Source organism: Lagenorhynchus albirostris, chromosome 11 (genome assembly GCF_949774975.1).
Source record: "Lagenorhynchus albirostris chromosome 11, mLagAlb1.1, whole genome shotgun sequence".
Lineage (NCBI taxonomy): Eukaryota > Metazoa > Chordata > Mammalia > Artiodactyla > Delphinidae > Lagenorhynchus > Lagenorhynchus albirostris.
The window spans coordinates 22911464-22928673 of record NC_083105.1 but is presented as its reverse complement, the minus strand read 5'-3'; the positions used below and the strand labels follow the sequence as shown (position 1 = coordinate 22928673).

At 37.1% G+C, this 17210-nt stretch overlaps 1 protein-coding gene across 2 annotated transcripts in view; it reads left to right on the top strand.

Annotated features, from left to right (window-relative positions):
• APAF1 (apoptotic peptidase activating factor 1) overlaps window positions 1-17210 on the top strand; it is an 85598-nt gene that overhangs the window by 51536 nt on the left and 16852 nt on the right. The window contains exons 17-21 of one of the 2 annotated variants that reach the window (XM_060164615.1): window positions 1245-1373; window positions 3980-4105; window positions 8324-8443; window positions 10486-10602; window positions 12277-12402. The exons of the other annotated variant lie outside the window; for it this stretch is intronic. Coding sequence (XP_060020598.1) covers window positions 1245-1373; window positions 3980-4105; window positions 8324-8443; window positions 10486-10602; window positions 12277-12402 — 618 coding nt within the window. The remainder of the gene's footprint in view (window positions 1-1244; window positions 1374-3979; window positions 4106-8323; window positions 8444-10485; window positions 10603-12276; window positions 12403-17210) is intronic. 2 annotated transcript variants of the gene reach the window in all.

Genomic DNA, 17210 nt, shown 5'->3' with positions numbered 1-17210 from the left:
CAACACTTGCTTTTTTCCATTATTAAAAATTATAACTGTCATATTAGGTGTAAAGTGACATCTCATTATGGTTTGGTTTGCATTCTCCTAATGACTAATGGTGTTGAGCAAAATTTGAATGTTTAAAGTTATCTGTCCAGTGAGAGAGGAAAATAATTTTATATTGTGTGAAATGCTTTCCTGTTTTAAAAATCTATAGGCCAACTCTTTATTTTACCATGCTAAAATAAAGCTACCCTAAGATTACCCTTAACTACATATAGATTCCAGTTCTTACTCTTTGGTCTCTTTATTCTTTTCCTCTATTTCTTTCCAATTCTCTTGTGTTATTAGCCCACTCCTATTATTAGGTCTTTTTGCTACCCAATAATTGGGACAGCTGCCTATTCTGTACTTGCCAAGTTTCCTCTATGACTGTCAGCCACTAATTTTTAAGAACAACTTGTCCTGGGAAGCATTTTAAGTATGATTTCCTTTCATTTATTGTTGGCCCCTGATGCCATGCTGCTTACCGTCTATGTGTGCTCACAGGGCTATGCATTCACAAAACATTTTCATGGCTTCCACTGGAAACTTTTTTTTTTTCCTTCCTGAAGACTATGGCTTGGCCTTAAATCGTTATACTGTATATTGGTATAAACGTTTTTATCATTTGGCAAAAACTTTGGAAGAGTATATTCATCATGTAAACATCTTTCAAAAATTGAAATGAAGTTTGAATTACTCAAAAATAGCTTTTTTTGGTTCAAAAATGGGAAAATGATTGATAATGGAGTAATTTAGGCTCTGAAGAGAAATAGAAATGATTGAACTAATTTCATTTTAGTAAGCCTCTGCCCTATATTATTTTGATCATCTTCATTTATGAGTAGGCATTTTCTCTTTTGAATAAACGAGCATTAGGGAGAACTGTTATGTATATTAATTTGGCTAGTCCATTCATGTATTCACAAAGGTTTTATTTCTCCCTAGGCTAGCATGATCATCTGTGATAAGTTTTCCTTTATAGGAAACATGTTTCAGGATGAGCAGTATTTAAAAAGTATATGTATATTAATTTATATCTTTTTAATGAGTTAATAATTTTGCCAATTATCAGTAATTGTAGTATTTTTTTTAGGACTTATATTCTATGTTTGAAATGGGAGGGTATTCTTTTAGAAATAAATTTAGATTCACTTTGGGTATAGCTTATCTTTTAGCATATTTACTTTTATAGATATCTCTCTATTTTATGTTGACAGCTGTTTGACATTCACACCAGTGGCCTGTTGGCAGAAATCCACACAGGCCATCATAGCACTGTCCAGTACTGTGACTTCTCCCCCCATAACCATCTGGCAGTGGTGGCTTTGCCCCAGTACTGCGTGGAGGTGAGTAGTTGAATTTACTCTGTGAAGTCTGGGTCTTCAGAGGTACAAGGATGACAAAGAATGGGTTGCTTAAACCATTAACTGCTGAGGATGTTTGCTTGAGAAATTAGAGTGTTTTCTTCATAGCATAATGACCTTTAGCTTTAGGATATTAAGTGGCATTAACAGCTTTAATACTTTAGCAGTGATTGAAGAATTGGTTTGACAGTAAACAGAGAATGACAGACAGCATCATTCATCAGGCATTTATCGAACAGTCAGTATGTGCCAAGGTCTGGGGAAACAATGGCATGACCATTGGTTTCCTAGGCAGAAACATGGCATCTCTTAAATGTGGGCACAGACTCTTCTGTAAAAGAAACGATGAGAAATGAGTCCAGTTCACATTTCTTAGATCATTGAGAAAGGTAAGATGGAAGTTAAAATTAGAATTGGTTAACCTAGAATTTTCATTGCTAAGCACTAATGAATAAAATGATTTCTTGTTTATATTTATAATTTTGCCCCTAACCTGATGGATTTTATACTCAGTGTCTATACCTAGAAGAATTCTACCCAGTGAGTTGCTGTATTAATGTTTTCAAAAGCCATGAATTCCCTGATATTTTTTCTCCATAGATGGATTAGTTTTTCCAAGCTTTGTTACTACTCATTCCTTGAGTTTATCTTACCACGAAGTAATTTGAAGCCCCTTGTGATTACAGTCCAAGAAGATGGGTTTGGGCCTTTATTTGGAAAATAGGGAAATTCATTTGGCTCACAGGCTACCTTCAAAGGAAGCTTGACTATGGCAAGCACTTCTTCAGTGTTCTGAGCCTGTTTCAGTGATTTTTTAGTGAGTTCACCAACCTTGCCCTATACATGAAGGTATGGCTGGAGAGTGGCTGAGCTATATAGCCCTTCAGCATGGAGATACAAGCAAGATGAGAGTGAGTGGATAAGCTCTGTAAGCTCCTCCTAATTCTGAGTACAGCAGTGCAACTAACACTGAATAACTTCCCTGTGAGAATCTTCCCATTGAAAGCAGAGGCAGTGAGTGTGAACGAGCTCCAGTCCTGTTTGAAACAATGGGAGAGAGTAGGTGCTGTGGGCAATGTTCTCTTCAGCAGAGGCCTTGAATCGAAAGATTCAGAGCTACTAGGAGATCTCACACCTTACCCGTAGATCCTCAAGGTAGGCATGCTTGGAAATTTCCCCTTCCTGGGTTTTGTCTGGATTTTAGGAGGAGTGGAGGAGCAGCCCTTCTTGTGGCCTTTCCTGTCACTTCTAAAATCCTTACCCCTTGCTATTCTTAAAAATCTCCTGGAAACATTGTCTTTCTTCTTGAAATATAGGGACTTAGTTTTGGAGGCTGTGAGTGACAAAGAAATGAGAGAGAGCAAGAAGGGAAGAGAAAGAAGGATTTTCAAGGGAGATTTTTCAGTTGTGGAACCACTTTCATTTCTGGCCTTTAGCTCTGTATGTCCCAGATTGGACTCCAGAGATAAGGCAGAGAAAATTTCACATAACGAATTGGTAACCATAGAACTCACTGATTGAAAACTACTGGGCATGTGATGAAGTACTTGTTTTGTCCATGCTAGTTCTGAAATCATAAAGTAGGTCTGTAATTCAGAATGTAATGAGAGGAACTCAGGCACATATGGTACTTCATTAGACTGGAATATATTTGAGTAATTTGCAGCAGAACTCAGGACAAAATACAGCCAGGCTAGTGATAGACATTGACAATTTGTAATAAGCATGAATAACAGGAGAAGTATATACATGTACAGTTAGCACATTCATTTGTTTTAGGGTTTTGCAGTCATTTGAAATGAGGATTAGATGACAGTGGAAAGTAAAATATGGAAACCACTTATGTTCATCCTATTATTTTTTTAGATTGATTTTTAAAAAATGGATAAAACGTTTGTATGACTCCAAATCAAAGCTTTATAATAAATTTTATTCAGGGAAGTCTGACTTTCATCCCTATCCCTTCCCTGCCACTCTCCCTCCCTACCTTCTGAAGGTAACCATTTTTGTCTTAACATCCTAATGTTTCTTTTTGCATGTATAAACAGATATCTATATGTATAATATATAGCCTTATATATCCATCTATATATATATCACATCTCTAGAGTCACATTTTTTATCTCATTTAGTATAGCTTGCATATATATATATATATATATATACACACACAGAGAGAGAGAGAGAGAGAGAGAGAGAGAGAAAAACATACATATATACCCTTCTGCAGAAATGTATATACCATTCTTTGCTTTTTTGGTGTAAACAACATATCCCAGAGACTAGTCATTATCAGGGTGTTTTTCTCATTACTTTCTTAAGATTGCATATTATCCCATTTTGCGATTAATGCAGTTTATTCAGTTAGTTCCCTATTGATGGTCATTTGAGTTGTTTCCAGTTTTTTGCTGTTAAAAATAACAATGCAGTGAATAATCCACACAAGTTATTTTGTATTTTTGCGAGTGTATTTTTGGGCTATATTCATGGAAGTGGAATTGCTGGATCATTCTTGCTATTTTTAATATTCTTGATATATTCAAAATGCTTATGAATGTGATTTCCTATTTGTTGTGTTTATTCTGTAGTTGTGGAATATGGACTCATGTTTAAAAGTAGCTGATTGTAGAGGACATTTAAGTTGGGTCCATTGTGTGATGTTTTCTCCTGATGGATCATCATTTTTGACGTCTTCTGATGACCAGACAATCAGGGTGAGATATACTGAGATTTTCATTTTAGACATTTAATGACGGTAAGCTAAATCTCCTAGTTAAGAAATTGATGGGAAGTATTGAGGGAAGTAAAACAGGAAACTGCTGGTTTCATATTTATCCTTGAAAAGAGCTATTATGTGGACTATAGCAGCCTCACTCATTCAGTACATGTTAATTGAGTGTTACCATGGTCCAGGTGCTGGAGAAGTCCAATGATTAAACTGTATTTTGGTTAATTTAAATATATTACATTTGAGTCCTCAGAGTAACTTTTGACTCTTTCCATTACCGTGAATTCCCACATCCAATTACTTGCCAATTCTAATGGATTCTATTGATACCTTTCCATTTTCTATCATTTCTTTCTACTTTTCCACTTCAAGTTTAGGTGCTCATTAGCTGTTGCCTTTCTTGTATTAGCCTCTGCTACAAGTCTTTTCTTTCTTGGTTTTTTACATGCTGCTTGCAAGGTATATTCCTCATGTACAATACAGTCATGTAATGTTTTTTTTTTTTTTGCCAAGTGGCTTGCAGGAGCTTAGTTCCCTAACCAGGGATTGAACTCGTGCCCCCTGCAGTGGAAGCGTAGAGTCTTAACCCCTGGACCGCCAGGGAAGCCCCCAGTCATGTCATTTTTGCTCAAAACAGATAGCTCCCTTGTCTACCAAAGTATTGGGTTGGCCAAAAAGTGCCTTTGGTTTTTGAGTAAAAATAAGACACATTTTTCATTTTCATCAAGAACTTTGTTGAACAACTTATTCACCCTTTCGTTCCACTACCTTCTGCCATTTTTCCAGGCAACTTCATAATTGCATCTTCCCAAAACTTTTTATCTTTTTGAGCAGAGAACTGTTCCAGGTGCCTTTTACAGTCTTCCAGGGAATTGAAATTTTTTCCATTAAGAGAATTTTGTAAAGACCTAAGTAAATGGAAATCCGAAGGTGCAACATCTGGTGGATACGCAGATGAATCAGAACTTCCCAGCCAAGCTGTAACAGTGTTTGCCTGGTCATCAAAGAAACATGTGGTCTTGTATTATCCTGATGGAAGATTATGTGTTTTCTGTTGACTAAGTCTGGACGCTTTCCGTTGAGTGCTGCTTTGATTTGGTCTAATTGGGAGCAGTAATTCTTGGAATTAATCGTTTGGTTTTCCGGAAGGAGCTCATAATAGAGAACTCCCTTCCAATCCCACCATATATGCAACATCACCTTCTTTGGATGAAGACCAGCCTTTGGTGTGGTTGTTGGCGGTTCATTTCGTTTGCCCCACGATCTCTTCCGTTTCACGTTATTGTACAGTATCCACTTTTCATTGCCTGTCACAATTTGCTTTATTAATTAATTAATTAACATCTTTATTGGAGTATAATTGCTTTACAATGTTGTGTTAGTTTCTGCTGTATAACAAAGTGAATCAGCTATACGTATACATATATCCCCATATCCCCTCCCTCTTGCGTCTCCCTCCTACCCTCCCTATTCCACCGCTCTAGGTGGTCACAAAGCACAGAGCTGATCTCCCTGTGCAATGCAGCTGCTTCCCACTAGCTATCTATTTTACATTTGGTAGTGTATATATGTCAATGCTACTCTCTCACTTCGTCCCAAACGGAATGTTTCAGTAGAGAATTGCATGTGGAAATATGAGCAAGAAGGTTTATTTCACTTATGTGGAACCCAAACATTAAAGCAGTGAACATATTCAAGCTGGTGCAGGTGATTTTCAACGCTTGATTTGGATATTTTGAGTATGTTGGCTATCTCCCGCATGGTATAACGTTGGTTGTTGTCAATTAATATCTGGATTTGATTGTTATCAACTTCAACTGGTGTACCCAACTGTGGAGCATCATGCAGCAGGAAATCTCCAACATGAAACTTCGCAAACCATTTTTGACATGTTTGGTCTGTCACAGTACCTCCTCCATACACTGCACAAATCTTTTCTTTTGTGTTTCAGTTGCGTTCTTTTTTTTTTAAATAAATTAATTCAATTTATTTATTTTTGGCTGTGTTGGGTCTTCTTGCTGTGCACGGGCTTTCCCTAATTGCGGTGAGCAGGAGCTACTCTTCGTTGTGGTGCATGGGCTTCTCATTGTGGTGGCTTCTCTTGTTGCGGAGCGTGGGCTCTAGGCACATGGGCTTCAGTAGTTGCAGCACACGGGCTCAGTAGTTGTGGCTTACAGGCTCTAGAGCACAGGTTCAGTAGTTGTGGTGCATGGGCTTAGTTGCTCCGCGGAATGTGGGATCTTTCCAGACAAGGGCTCGAACCTGTGTCCCCTGCATTGGCAGGTAGATTCTCAACCACTGCACCACCAGGGAAGCCCTTGGTTGCGTTTTTACCTTTTTTGAAATGATAAAGCATAATATGCCCAAAATGTTGCTTTTTTCTTCCATCTTCAATATTAAAATAGCTACACAAAAATTCACCAATTTTGATAAGTCTTTTTTTTAAATGCATGCTGATATGGCAGTTGTCACATATAGTCTAATAAAATTGTTTCGAATGAAGTTAAAGACACCTAAGTGCTACTAGAGCCATATTACGGAAAAAACTGAACCTTTTGGCCAACCCAACAAATATGTACTCCAAAGTCTGCCATTAAACTTCTCTACAGTACTGCCTATTCTCTACCAGTCTGTCTTCTGTTTTATTCCTACAAGTAACCTACACTGAATTGGTCACATCTCCCCAAACACCCTGTACTTCCCTGCTTCTGTACTTTTGCTTATGTATTTTTTTTAAGGTATTTAAAAAATATTTTATTTATTTATTTTTGGCTGCGTTGGGTCTTTGTTGTTGTGCAGGGGCTTTCTCTAGTTGTGGTGAGCAGGGGCTGCTCTTCGTTGCAGTGCACGGGCTTCTCATTGCGGTGGCTTCTTTTGTTGCAGAGCACAGGCTCCAGGTGCTCGGGCTTCAGGAGCTGTGGCTTGCGGGCTCCAGAGCGCAGGCTCAGCGCTCCGCGGCATGTGGGATCCTCCCGGACCAGGGCTCGAACCCGTGTCCCCTGCATTGGCAGGCGGATTCCCAACCACTGCACCACCAGGGGAGCCCTATGTGTTTTCTCACGTTTGGAATAACCTACTTCTCTGTATCTTTCCTTGTCGAAAACCTAACAGCCCTACAAGTCCCCTCAAGCTTTCAGTGAAGCCTTTCCTAGTATTCCATTTGGGGAAATGTCTTTCTCCTTTAATGCTATGTGACTGTGTGTCATTTTCTTATGGTACTTATCAAATTGTGCCTTGAATTTAAGCACAGAGTTTTCTTTTTAACATCTTTATTGGAGTATAGTTGCTTTACAATGGTGTGTTAGTTTCTGCTGTATAACAAAGTGAATCAGCTACATGTATACTTACATCCCCATATCCCCTCCCTCTTGTGTCTCTCTCCCACCCTCCCTATCCCACCCCTCTAGGTGGTCACAAAGCACCCAGCTGATCTCCCAGCACAGAGTTATTTTAAAACTCTTTACCACTAATGCTTCACTGCCCCTCAGACTTGTTCACACATCTTAAATTATAAGCTCTTTGAGGCCGGAGACCCTGGTTTGTCCCTGTAGCATCTAATACAGTGTTTTGTACAAATTTGTGTTTAGCTAAAATTTGTTTAGTATTTACTGTATGCCAGACATTGGGCAAAGTACTGTGCCTGTGTTAATTTGCTAATTCTCATAGCAATCCTTTTTTGCAGCTGAGGAAACAGTCACAGAAAGGTTAAGTCAGTGCTGTTTAAAGTGCCAGTCTCAATAAGGTTGAGCCAGAATGTAAATCAATGCACTGCTTCCTTCATCAAGAAAGTCTTGTTTAAAAAAATCAACTGTATCATAAGCATACTGTTAACAGTGTGTTTAGTGATATAGCTGATTTGCTCCTTATCTTGGTATCAAGCAGTGAGAAACAGCAGGAGGTCCTTATCTTTGAGCAGCACCAGGTTAAGTAATCTGCCCAAAGTCACAGCTTTCAGTAGAACTAGAATTCATACTAAGGCATTTTGATTCTAGCATTCATTACTCTTAATAATAACTGCTTCTTGCTATACTATGTAATTAATAAATTTTTATTGTTGAATTATAATCTAATTGAAAATTTTCTAGCATTATAGGCATTTGGAGAGTGAAGTATGATTGTATATTGTTTTTAAGACTAAGACTTGTCTTTGCATTATTTCAGAGAATGCAGTTATCTTACTTTAGTATTTTAATTTCTTAATCAGCTCTGGGAGACAAAGAAAGTATGTAAGAACTCTGCTATAGCGTTAAAGCAAGAAATAGATGTTGTGTTTCAAGAAAATGAAGTGATGGTTCTTGCAGTTGATGATATAAAACGTCTGCAAGTGAGTATTTTTTAGAAAAAAGTTGGAAAAAGTGTTTTGATTGAACTCTCAATTCAAAATTTTTCTTGTTTGTTTTTGGACTTGATCATGTGTAATTGTATAGTATCTAACAGATGATCAGTAGGTATCAGTTTTATAGATATGTGGGTCTTGAGCTGAGGCTCACATATGCTAGTATTTAGAATTAAACAAGGTGATACCTTGCTTTACCTCATTCCTCTCCTGTTAGTAACTGGAAGACAGGGGGCAAGAACATGTGAGAGAATGAGATGAGATAATGGAATGGAACTAGAGTGAAGAGAGAAATGGAATAGAGAAGAGGAGAGGGAAATAGAGGGAGCACGCACATGAAAGGTGTGAAATGTAGCAAGAGCTTGAGACAGACTGACAGGGTAGGATGGAGTTTAACAAGTTCTAAAGCTGCAAAGCTCAGCTTGATGTAGTAGAGGGAATAGTGACTGTTCACTGAGGAGACCAAGGTACAAGTTCAAGCTTTATCGTCAGCCAGTTCTGTGATGTTGAGTAAATAGCATCACTTCTCTGAACCTCACTTTCTTCACCTGTAAGGTCCTTTTCATTTTCAAAAATCTGTAAGCTGCTTTATAGGGTCAAGGTGGAATCCAAACTCAGGAAGCAGAGATCTGGGAATAAATTGTCTATGGCGTGTGGTAATTTCTTCTCATCTGCTGTGTGGGTCAGAGTCAAGCTGTGAGACTCCTCTAAATATGGCTTGTTTTGTATTTTACAAGTTTTACTATTGTCCTGAATGTGTCGATGAGGAACTCCTAATGCCCTGTATTTCTGGGATGAATTGGGATGTGGAATTGAATGTGATTTCCTCATTACTGATTTTTAGCAGACTGATTCTTCCACTTGGGGTTTTTTCCACTACAGTTTTCTTGTCAAGTTCAATGCTTATATTACCTTTATTAAATTTGTGCAACCTTTCTTTAATAGTTGTCATAACTGAGACTTCAAGAAGTCATCTGACTATAAAAATATTTTATTCTATGTCATTGATTGTGGGAGAGTTTAGAGGACAATTAAACTGACAAGTAATAGTTCCATTTAAGTGAACATACATTTTTTAGTCACTACTTAAAAAAGTATGGAAATTGATTTTTGAGGGAAAGAAGATAATCACCTTTTAGTAATTCAGTCTTCATTTTGAATGTCTAATAGATCAGAACATGCCGGGTAAAATATTGTAAAGGAAAAGCTATCTTGATTGATTGACCCTATAATCTTTGTACCTGAAATGAAGGTGACTGCTTATTTCGTATTGAAAAATAATTCAAGACTTTTCGGTTGTAATTGTAGTTAGAGGGATAGATCTGACAGTTAGTTTATTTAAGATTGAGAAATATTTTCCCAGGTCACATGTTTTAGTTGAGTGATAAGGTATTTTTATTAGTGGGATTTTAAAGAATAATCATTAGTTTGGGTACAGGTTATGAAACTTGGTACTCTTAGTCTATGCATTACAACCCAAATTGTGCTAATGGGTTGTTCTCCAATGCCTCCTCCTCCCAAAAGAAAAAGCGGAAAAAAAATCTTAATTTATACTGTTTGGTGAGTAATTTGGAGGATATAAAACCCATTTTAATTTTAATTTGTCTTTTTATGTAATGTCTGTCTCAGTCCTGTTTCACCAAACCCCTTGAAAAATATCAGGGAAGTGTATTTTAATAAACGATAGCCCTATTAAAATGGGCTTTGTGAAGAAATGGGAAACATTGTGGAGCTAGCTGTGGGATTGCAAATCAGACAGATGTGTCTCAGGTGGTGGGCACAGCAGCTGCCTTTTAAACCTTTTAAAGCTTGTTTTATTTTACGAAAATGTATATGAACCACAAAAGTGAAATGAAACAGAAGTGTGAAGTGCTAAATGCAGCTGCTGAGAATAGAATAGGGTTTTGTTGTTCCCCCTGGGAGCTCTCGTTGGTTTTATTCATTTTAATTTTTTCAGTTGAAGTCTCTGTTCTAAAGAACAAAAACTGCTCTTACAGTCTAATACTTGATTGTGACTTATTTTTCATTAGCTCATTAATGGAAACACAGGTCAGATTGATTATCTGACTGAAGCTCAAGTGAGTTGCTGTTGCTTAAGTCCACATCTTCAGTACCTTGCATTTGGAGGCGAAGATGGAGCCATTCAGGTATTCAGTTCTCTTCTGCAGAGACATTCTGTGCAGTATAGTTTTTATTTAAAATTAATGATACACCTGGCATTGTAGACTTATATACTAAATAAATCTTTCTATGATAATTAGTCATTCCTCTGTTAGATTAAAAATAATCTTACAATCCTATTAGTTGTATATTTTTCATATTGCTTTTACTATTCTTTCTCATACTTTTTGTCTTTTTGTGTTCCTTATTCTCTGCCCAGTTGTCTTGCTGTTCTCCAAATATATCAAACACTCTCAGAGATTTAGCTAACTATGCAAAGAGCATTTTTTCTCTTCTTAGAAACTTGGCCATTTAGGGTGTAAGTTGTTTCCATGTTGGTTCTGATCAGGTTCATCGGGAATATCAGTGCAGGTGCCTTAGGTTTACCTATTTCACCAGTCCTCGCTGTTCTACTTTTGGTATTAGAAGTACACCAGTTTACCACCTGAAACCCTTAATTTATCAAATAAGATCAAATAAATAAAAATAAAAGCTTGTAAGGAAAAAAAGAGTATAATAAAAATCATTTTGGAAAAAAGTGATTTCATCACAAGTGAAATTCATCACAAAAGCACGTTTTCTCTAGCTACATAATAGTTTTTAAAAGAATATTGACTCCTTTTCTCACCTGAGCTTTTTGGAATTGTTTCTTAATTTATTAATTATGCCACTGGCCACATTTATTTTACTTTGGATTCATTGTCGTAAGGAATTACACAAATATTCTCCAGTCCATATTGCCCTACAAAGAGGAGTTTTTTTTACCTTTCAGCTTTATTGAGATACAATTGACATACAGCACTGTGTAAGTTTAAGGTATACAGCATAATTATTTGACTTACATCATGAAATGTTTATCATAGTAAGTTTAGTGAACATCCACCATCTCACGTAGACACAAAATCAAAGAAACAGAAAAATATTTTTCCTTTTGATGAGAACACTTAGGATTTACTCTCTTAGTAACTTTCTTGTAGAGTATACAGCAGTGTTAATTATATTTATCGTGTTGTACATTACATCCCTAGTGCTTACTTAGTACATATTTACTTTTTTTGGTGTGAGTTTATTTGAAAGCCTTTTTGACATAGTTGTTATTTTTTGACTTCTTTTCTACTTTCTTATTCTCTGTATTTGGCATATTAATCATTAGCCCTTTCAAGTCTCCTCAGTGTACTGCCTCCCAGCCTGCTCGTATGCTCTTTTCCTTTACCTGTCTCCCTCATCATCCTTTATCTTGCATTGTCTCTGTGTTGTTTTATAAAGAGCTTGCTTTGTCTCTCATCGAGGATTTTTTTCTTTCTTCCTTCTCATCCATCTTAAATGTCATTTTCTTTTTGGAGGCTGAGCTCAGACTGCTACTTGTTTGATGAATTGGGTAGTTGAATACTCAAGAAGGACCACTGGTTTCTACTGCCATCTGGTCATTCCGGTGAATGTTTTATTTTAGGGTGTGTATGGGTGTGTATGTGTGTGTGTGCATAGATGTGCATGTCTGTATTTGTGCCGTTCATTTGTGTATCTTTAGTTAAACTGAAAGCACTGAGATGGAAATTCTATACCCTTCTGTAGTCTAGTTTCGATTTAATATTTTGGGGTTGTAATGCCTGGGTGTTGCTGAATTTCTTTGTATTAATTTTCTCTGGTTTTTTACTTTGAAGATTTTAGAACTCCTAAACAACAGAATCTTCCAATCCAGGATTGGGCACAAGAACACTGTACGGCACATCCAATTCACAGCTGATGCAAAGACTCTTATCTCAAGCTCTGATGACTCTGCAATTCAGGTGAGACGGAGGTTGAACTTCTAACATACATAATGCTGACTCTAATGAAGGGACACCTTGATTATGCCTCAAATCTGATATGTATTTTAAACTTTCAGATCACATTATTTTGGGCTTCCCTTTAGATTATGCACATGGGCATAAATGAAACCCATATTTTTCTGTGAGTGAGGCAGGCAGTTTGACTCAGAACCCTCTCGTGGGAGATTCTTTATTTTGAAAATGAAGCATTCATTTGAATTCTCCTACCTGCCTTCGTATTTGAATCAATAAATATACTTTTTGCCACATTTATGTAATTTCTATTTTACTTTACAGTAGTAAAATCTAATTGAAATAATTTCATTCTTTCTTTAAGAGTAAGATGTTTATTACAGGGATAAAATCCTGTGAAAAAAGAATAGTTTAGCATAACGAAGGATTATGGATCTAGAGGCCTTAAGCCTACTGTATGTTCTTTTATTTTTTAATTTTTTTAACATCTTTATTGAGGTATAATTCTTTTACAATGGTGTGTTAATTTCTGCTTTATAACAAAGTGAATCAGCTATACATATACACACATCCCCATATCTCCTCTGTCTTGCATCTCCCTCCCACTCTCTCTATCCCAGCCCTCTAGGTGGTCACAAAGCACCGAGCTGATCTCCCTGTGCTATGTGGCTGCTTCCCACTAGCTACCTATTTTACATTTGGTAGCATATATAAGTCCATGCCACTCTCTCACTTCGTTGCAGCTTACCCTTCCCCCTCCCTGTGTCCTCAAGTCCATCCTCTACATCTGCGTCTTTATTCTTGTCCTGCCCCTAGGTTCTTCAGAACCATTTTTTTTTTTAGATTCCATATGTATGTGTTAGTATACGGTATTTGTTTTTCTCTTTCTGACTAACTTCACTCTGTATGACAGACTCTAGGTCCATCCACGTCACTACAAATAACTCAATTTGGTTTCTTTTTATGGCTGAGTAACATTCCATTGTATATATGTGACATATCTTCTTTATCCATTCATCTGTCGATGGACACTTAGGTTGCTTCCATGTCCTGGCCATTGTAAATAGTGCTGCGATGAACATTGTGGTACATGACTCTTTGAATTATGGATTTTTTCAGGGTATATGCCCAGTAATGGGATTGCCGGGTCGTATGGTAGTTCTATTTTTAGTTTTTTAAAGAACCTCCATACTGTTTTCCATAGAGGCTGTATCAGTTTACATTCCCACCAACAGTGCAAGAGGGTTCCCTTTTCTCCACACCCTCTCCAGCATTTATTATTTGTAGATTTTTTGATGATGGCCATTCTGAGCAGTGTGAGGTGATACCTCATTGTAGTTTTTTTTTTCTTTTTTTTTTTTTTTTTGCGGTACGCGGGCCTCTCACCGCTGCGGCCCCTCCCGTTGCGGAGCACAGGCTCCGGACGCGCAGGCCCAGCGGCCATGGACCACGGGCCCAGCCGCTCCGCGGCATGTGGGATCCTCCCGGACCGGGGCACGAACCCATGACCCCCGCATCGGCAGGCGGACTCTCAACCACTGCGCCACCAGGGAAGCCCCCTCATTGTAGTTTTGATTTGCATTTCTCTAATGATTAATGATGTTGAGCATCCTTTCATGTGTTTGCTGGAAATCTATATATCTTCTTTGGAGAAATGTCTATTTAGGTCTTCTGCCCATTTTTGGATTGAGTGTTTGTTCTTTTGATATTGAGCTGCATGAGCTACTTGTAAATTTTGGAGATTAATCCTTTGTCACTTGCTTCGTTTGCAAATATTTTCTCCCATTCTGAGGGTTGTCTTTTCATCTTGTTTATGGTTTCCTTTCCTGTGCAAAAGCTTTTAAGTTTCACTGGGTCCCATTTGTTTACTTTTGCTTTTATTTCCCTTTCTCTAGGAGATGGGTCAGAAAGGATCTTGCTGTGATTTATATCATAGAATGTTCTGCCTATGTTTCCCTCTAAGAGTTTTATAGTGTCTGTCCTTACATTGAGATCTTTAATACATTTTGAGTTTATTTTTGTGTGTGGTATTAGAGAGTGTTCTAATTTCATTCTTTTACATGTATCTGTCCAGTTTTCCCAGCACCACTTACTGAGGAGGCTATCTTTTCTCCATTGTATACCCTTGCCCCCTTTATCAAAAATAAGGTGACCATATGTGCGTGGGTTTATCTCTGGGCTTTCTATCCTGTTCCGTTGATCTATATTTCTGTTTTTGTGCCAGTACCATACTGTCTTGATTACTGTAGCTTTGTAGTGTAGTCTGAAGTCCAGGAGCCTGATTCTTCCAGCTCCGTTTTTCTTTCTTAGGATTGCTTTGGCTATTCGGGGTCTTTTGTGTTTCCATACAAATTATGAAACTTTTTGTTCTAGTTCTGTGAAAAATGCCATTGGTAGTTTGAGAGGGATAGCATTGAATCTGTAAATTGCTTTGGGTAGTATAGTCATTTTCACAACATTGATTCTTCCAATCCAGGAACATGGTATATATCTCCATCTGTTTGTATCATCTTTAATTTCTTTCATCAGTGTCTTACAGTTTTCTGCATACAAGTCTTTTGTCTCCTTTGGTAGGTTTATTCCTAGGTATTTTATTCTTTTTGTTGCAATGGTAAATGAGAGTGTTTCCTTAATTTCTCTTTCAGATTTTTCATCATTAGTGTATAGGAATGCAAGAGATTTCTGTGCATTAATGTTGTATCCTGCAACTTTACTAAATTCATTGATTAGCTCTAGTAGTTTTCTGGTAGCATCTTTAGGATTCTCTATGTATAGTATCATGTCATCTGCAAACAGTGATGGCTTTACTTCTTCTTTCTGATTTGGATTCCTTTTATTTATTTTTCTTCTCTGATTGCTGTGGCTAAAACTTCCAAAACTATGTTGAATAATAGTGGTGAGAGTAGACAACCTTGTCTTGTTCCTGATCTTAGTGGAAATGGTTTCAGTTTTTCACCATTGAGAACGATGTTGGCTGTGGGTTTGTCATATATGGCCTTTATTATGTTGAGGTAGGTTCCCTCTATGCCTACTTTCTGGAGGGTTTTTATCATAAATGGGTGTTGAATTTTGTTAAAAGCCTTTTCTGCATCTATTGAGATGATCATATGGTTTTTCTCCTTCAATTGTTAATATGGTATATCACATTGATTCATATGCATATATTGAAGAATCCTTGTATTCCTGGGATAAACCCCACTTGATCATGGTATATGATCCTTTTAATGTGCTGTTGGATTCTGTGTGCTAGTATTTTGTTGAGGATTTTTGCATCTGTGTTCATCAGTGACATTGGCCTGTAGTTTTCTTTTTTTATGACATCTTTGTCTGGGTTTGGTATCAGGGTGATGGGAGCCTCATAGAATGAGTTTGGGAGTGTTTCTCCCTCTACTATATTTTGGAAGAGTTTGAGAAGGTTAGGTGTTAGCTCTTCTGTAAATTTTTGATAGAATTCGCCTGTGAAGCCATCTGGTCCTGGGCTTTTGTTTGTTGGAAGATTTTTAATCACAGTTTCAATTTCAGTGTTTGTGACTGGTCTGTTTATATTTCCTATTTCTTCCTGTTTCAGTCTCAGAAGGTTGTGCTTTTCTAAGAATTTGTCCATTTCTTCCAGGTTGTCCATTCTATTGACATATAGTTCCTTGTAGTAATCTCTCATGATCCTTTGTATTTCTACAGTGTCCGTTGTTACTTCTCTGTTTTCATTTCTAATTCTGTTGATTTGAGTCTTCTCTCTTTTTTTATTGATGAGTCTGGCTAATGGTTTATCCATTTTGTGTATCTTGTCAAAGAACCAGCTTTGAGTTTTATTGATCTTTGCTATTGTTTCCTTCATTTCTTTTTCATTTATTTCTGATCTGATCTTTATGATTTCTTCTGCTAACTTTGGGGTTTTTTTGTTCTTCTTTCTTGAATTGCTTTAGATGTAAGGTTAGGTTGTTTAATTGAGATATTTCTTGTTTCTTGAGGTAGGATTGTATTGCTATAAACTTCCCTCTTAGAACTGCTTTTTCCGCATCCCATAGGTTTTGGGTCATCGTGTTTTCTTTGTCATTTGTTTCTAGGTATTTTTTGATTTCCTCTTTGATTTCTTCAGTGATCTCTTGATTATTAAGTAGTGTATTGTTTAGCCTCCATGTGTTTGTATTTCTTACAGATTTTTTCCTGTATGATACCTAGTCTCATAGTGTTGTGGTTGGAGAAGATATTGATACAATTTCAATTTTCTTAAGTTTACCAAGGCTTGATTTGTGACCCAAGATATGATCTGTCTCGGAGAATGTTCCCATGAGCACTTGAGAAGAAAGTGTATTCTGTTGTTTTTGGATGGAATGTACTATAAATAGCAGTTAAGTCCATCTTGTTTATTTTATCATTTAAAGCTTGTGTTTCCTTATTTATTTTCACTTTGAATGATCTGTCCATTGGTGAAATTGGGGTGTTAAAGTCCCCTACTATGACTGTGTTACTGTCGATTTCCCCTTTTATGACTGTTAGTATCTGCCTTATGTACTGAGGTGCTCCTATGTTGGGTGCATAGAGATTTACAATTGTTATATCTTCTTCTTGGATTGATCCCTTGATCATTATGTAGTGTCGTTCTTTGTCTCTTCTAATAGTCTTTGTTTTAAAGTCTATTTTGTCTAATATGAGAATTGCTACTCCAGCTTTATTTTGATTTCCATTTGCATGGAATATCTTTTTCCCTCACTTTTAGTCTGTATGTGTCCCTAGGTCTGAAGTGGGTCTCTTGTAGACAGCATATATATGGGTCTTGTTTTTGTATCCATTCAGCCAGTCTATGTCTTTTGGTT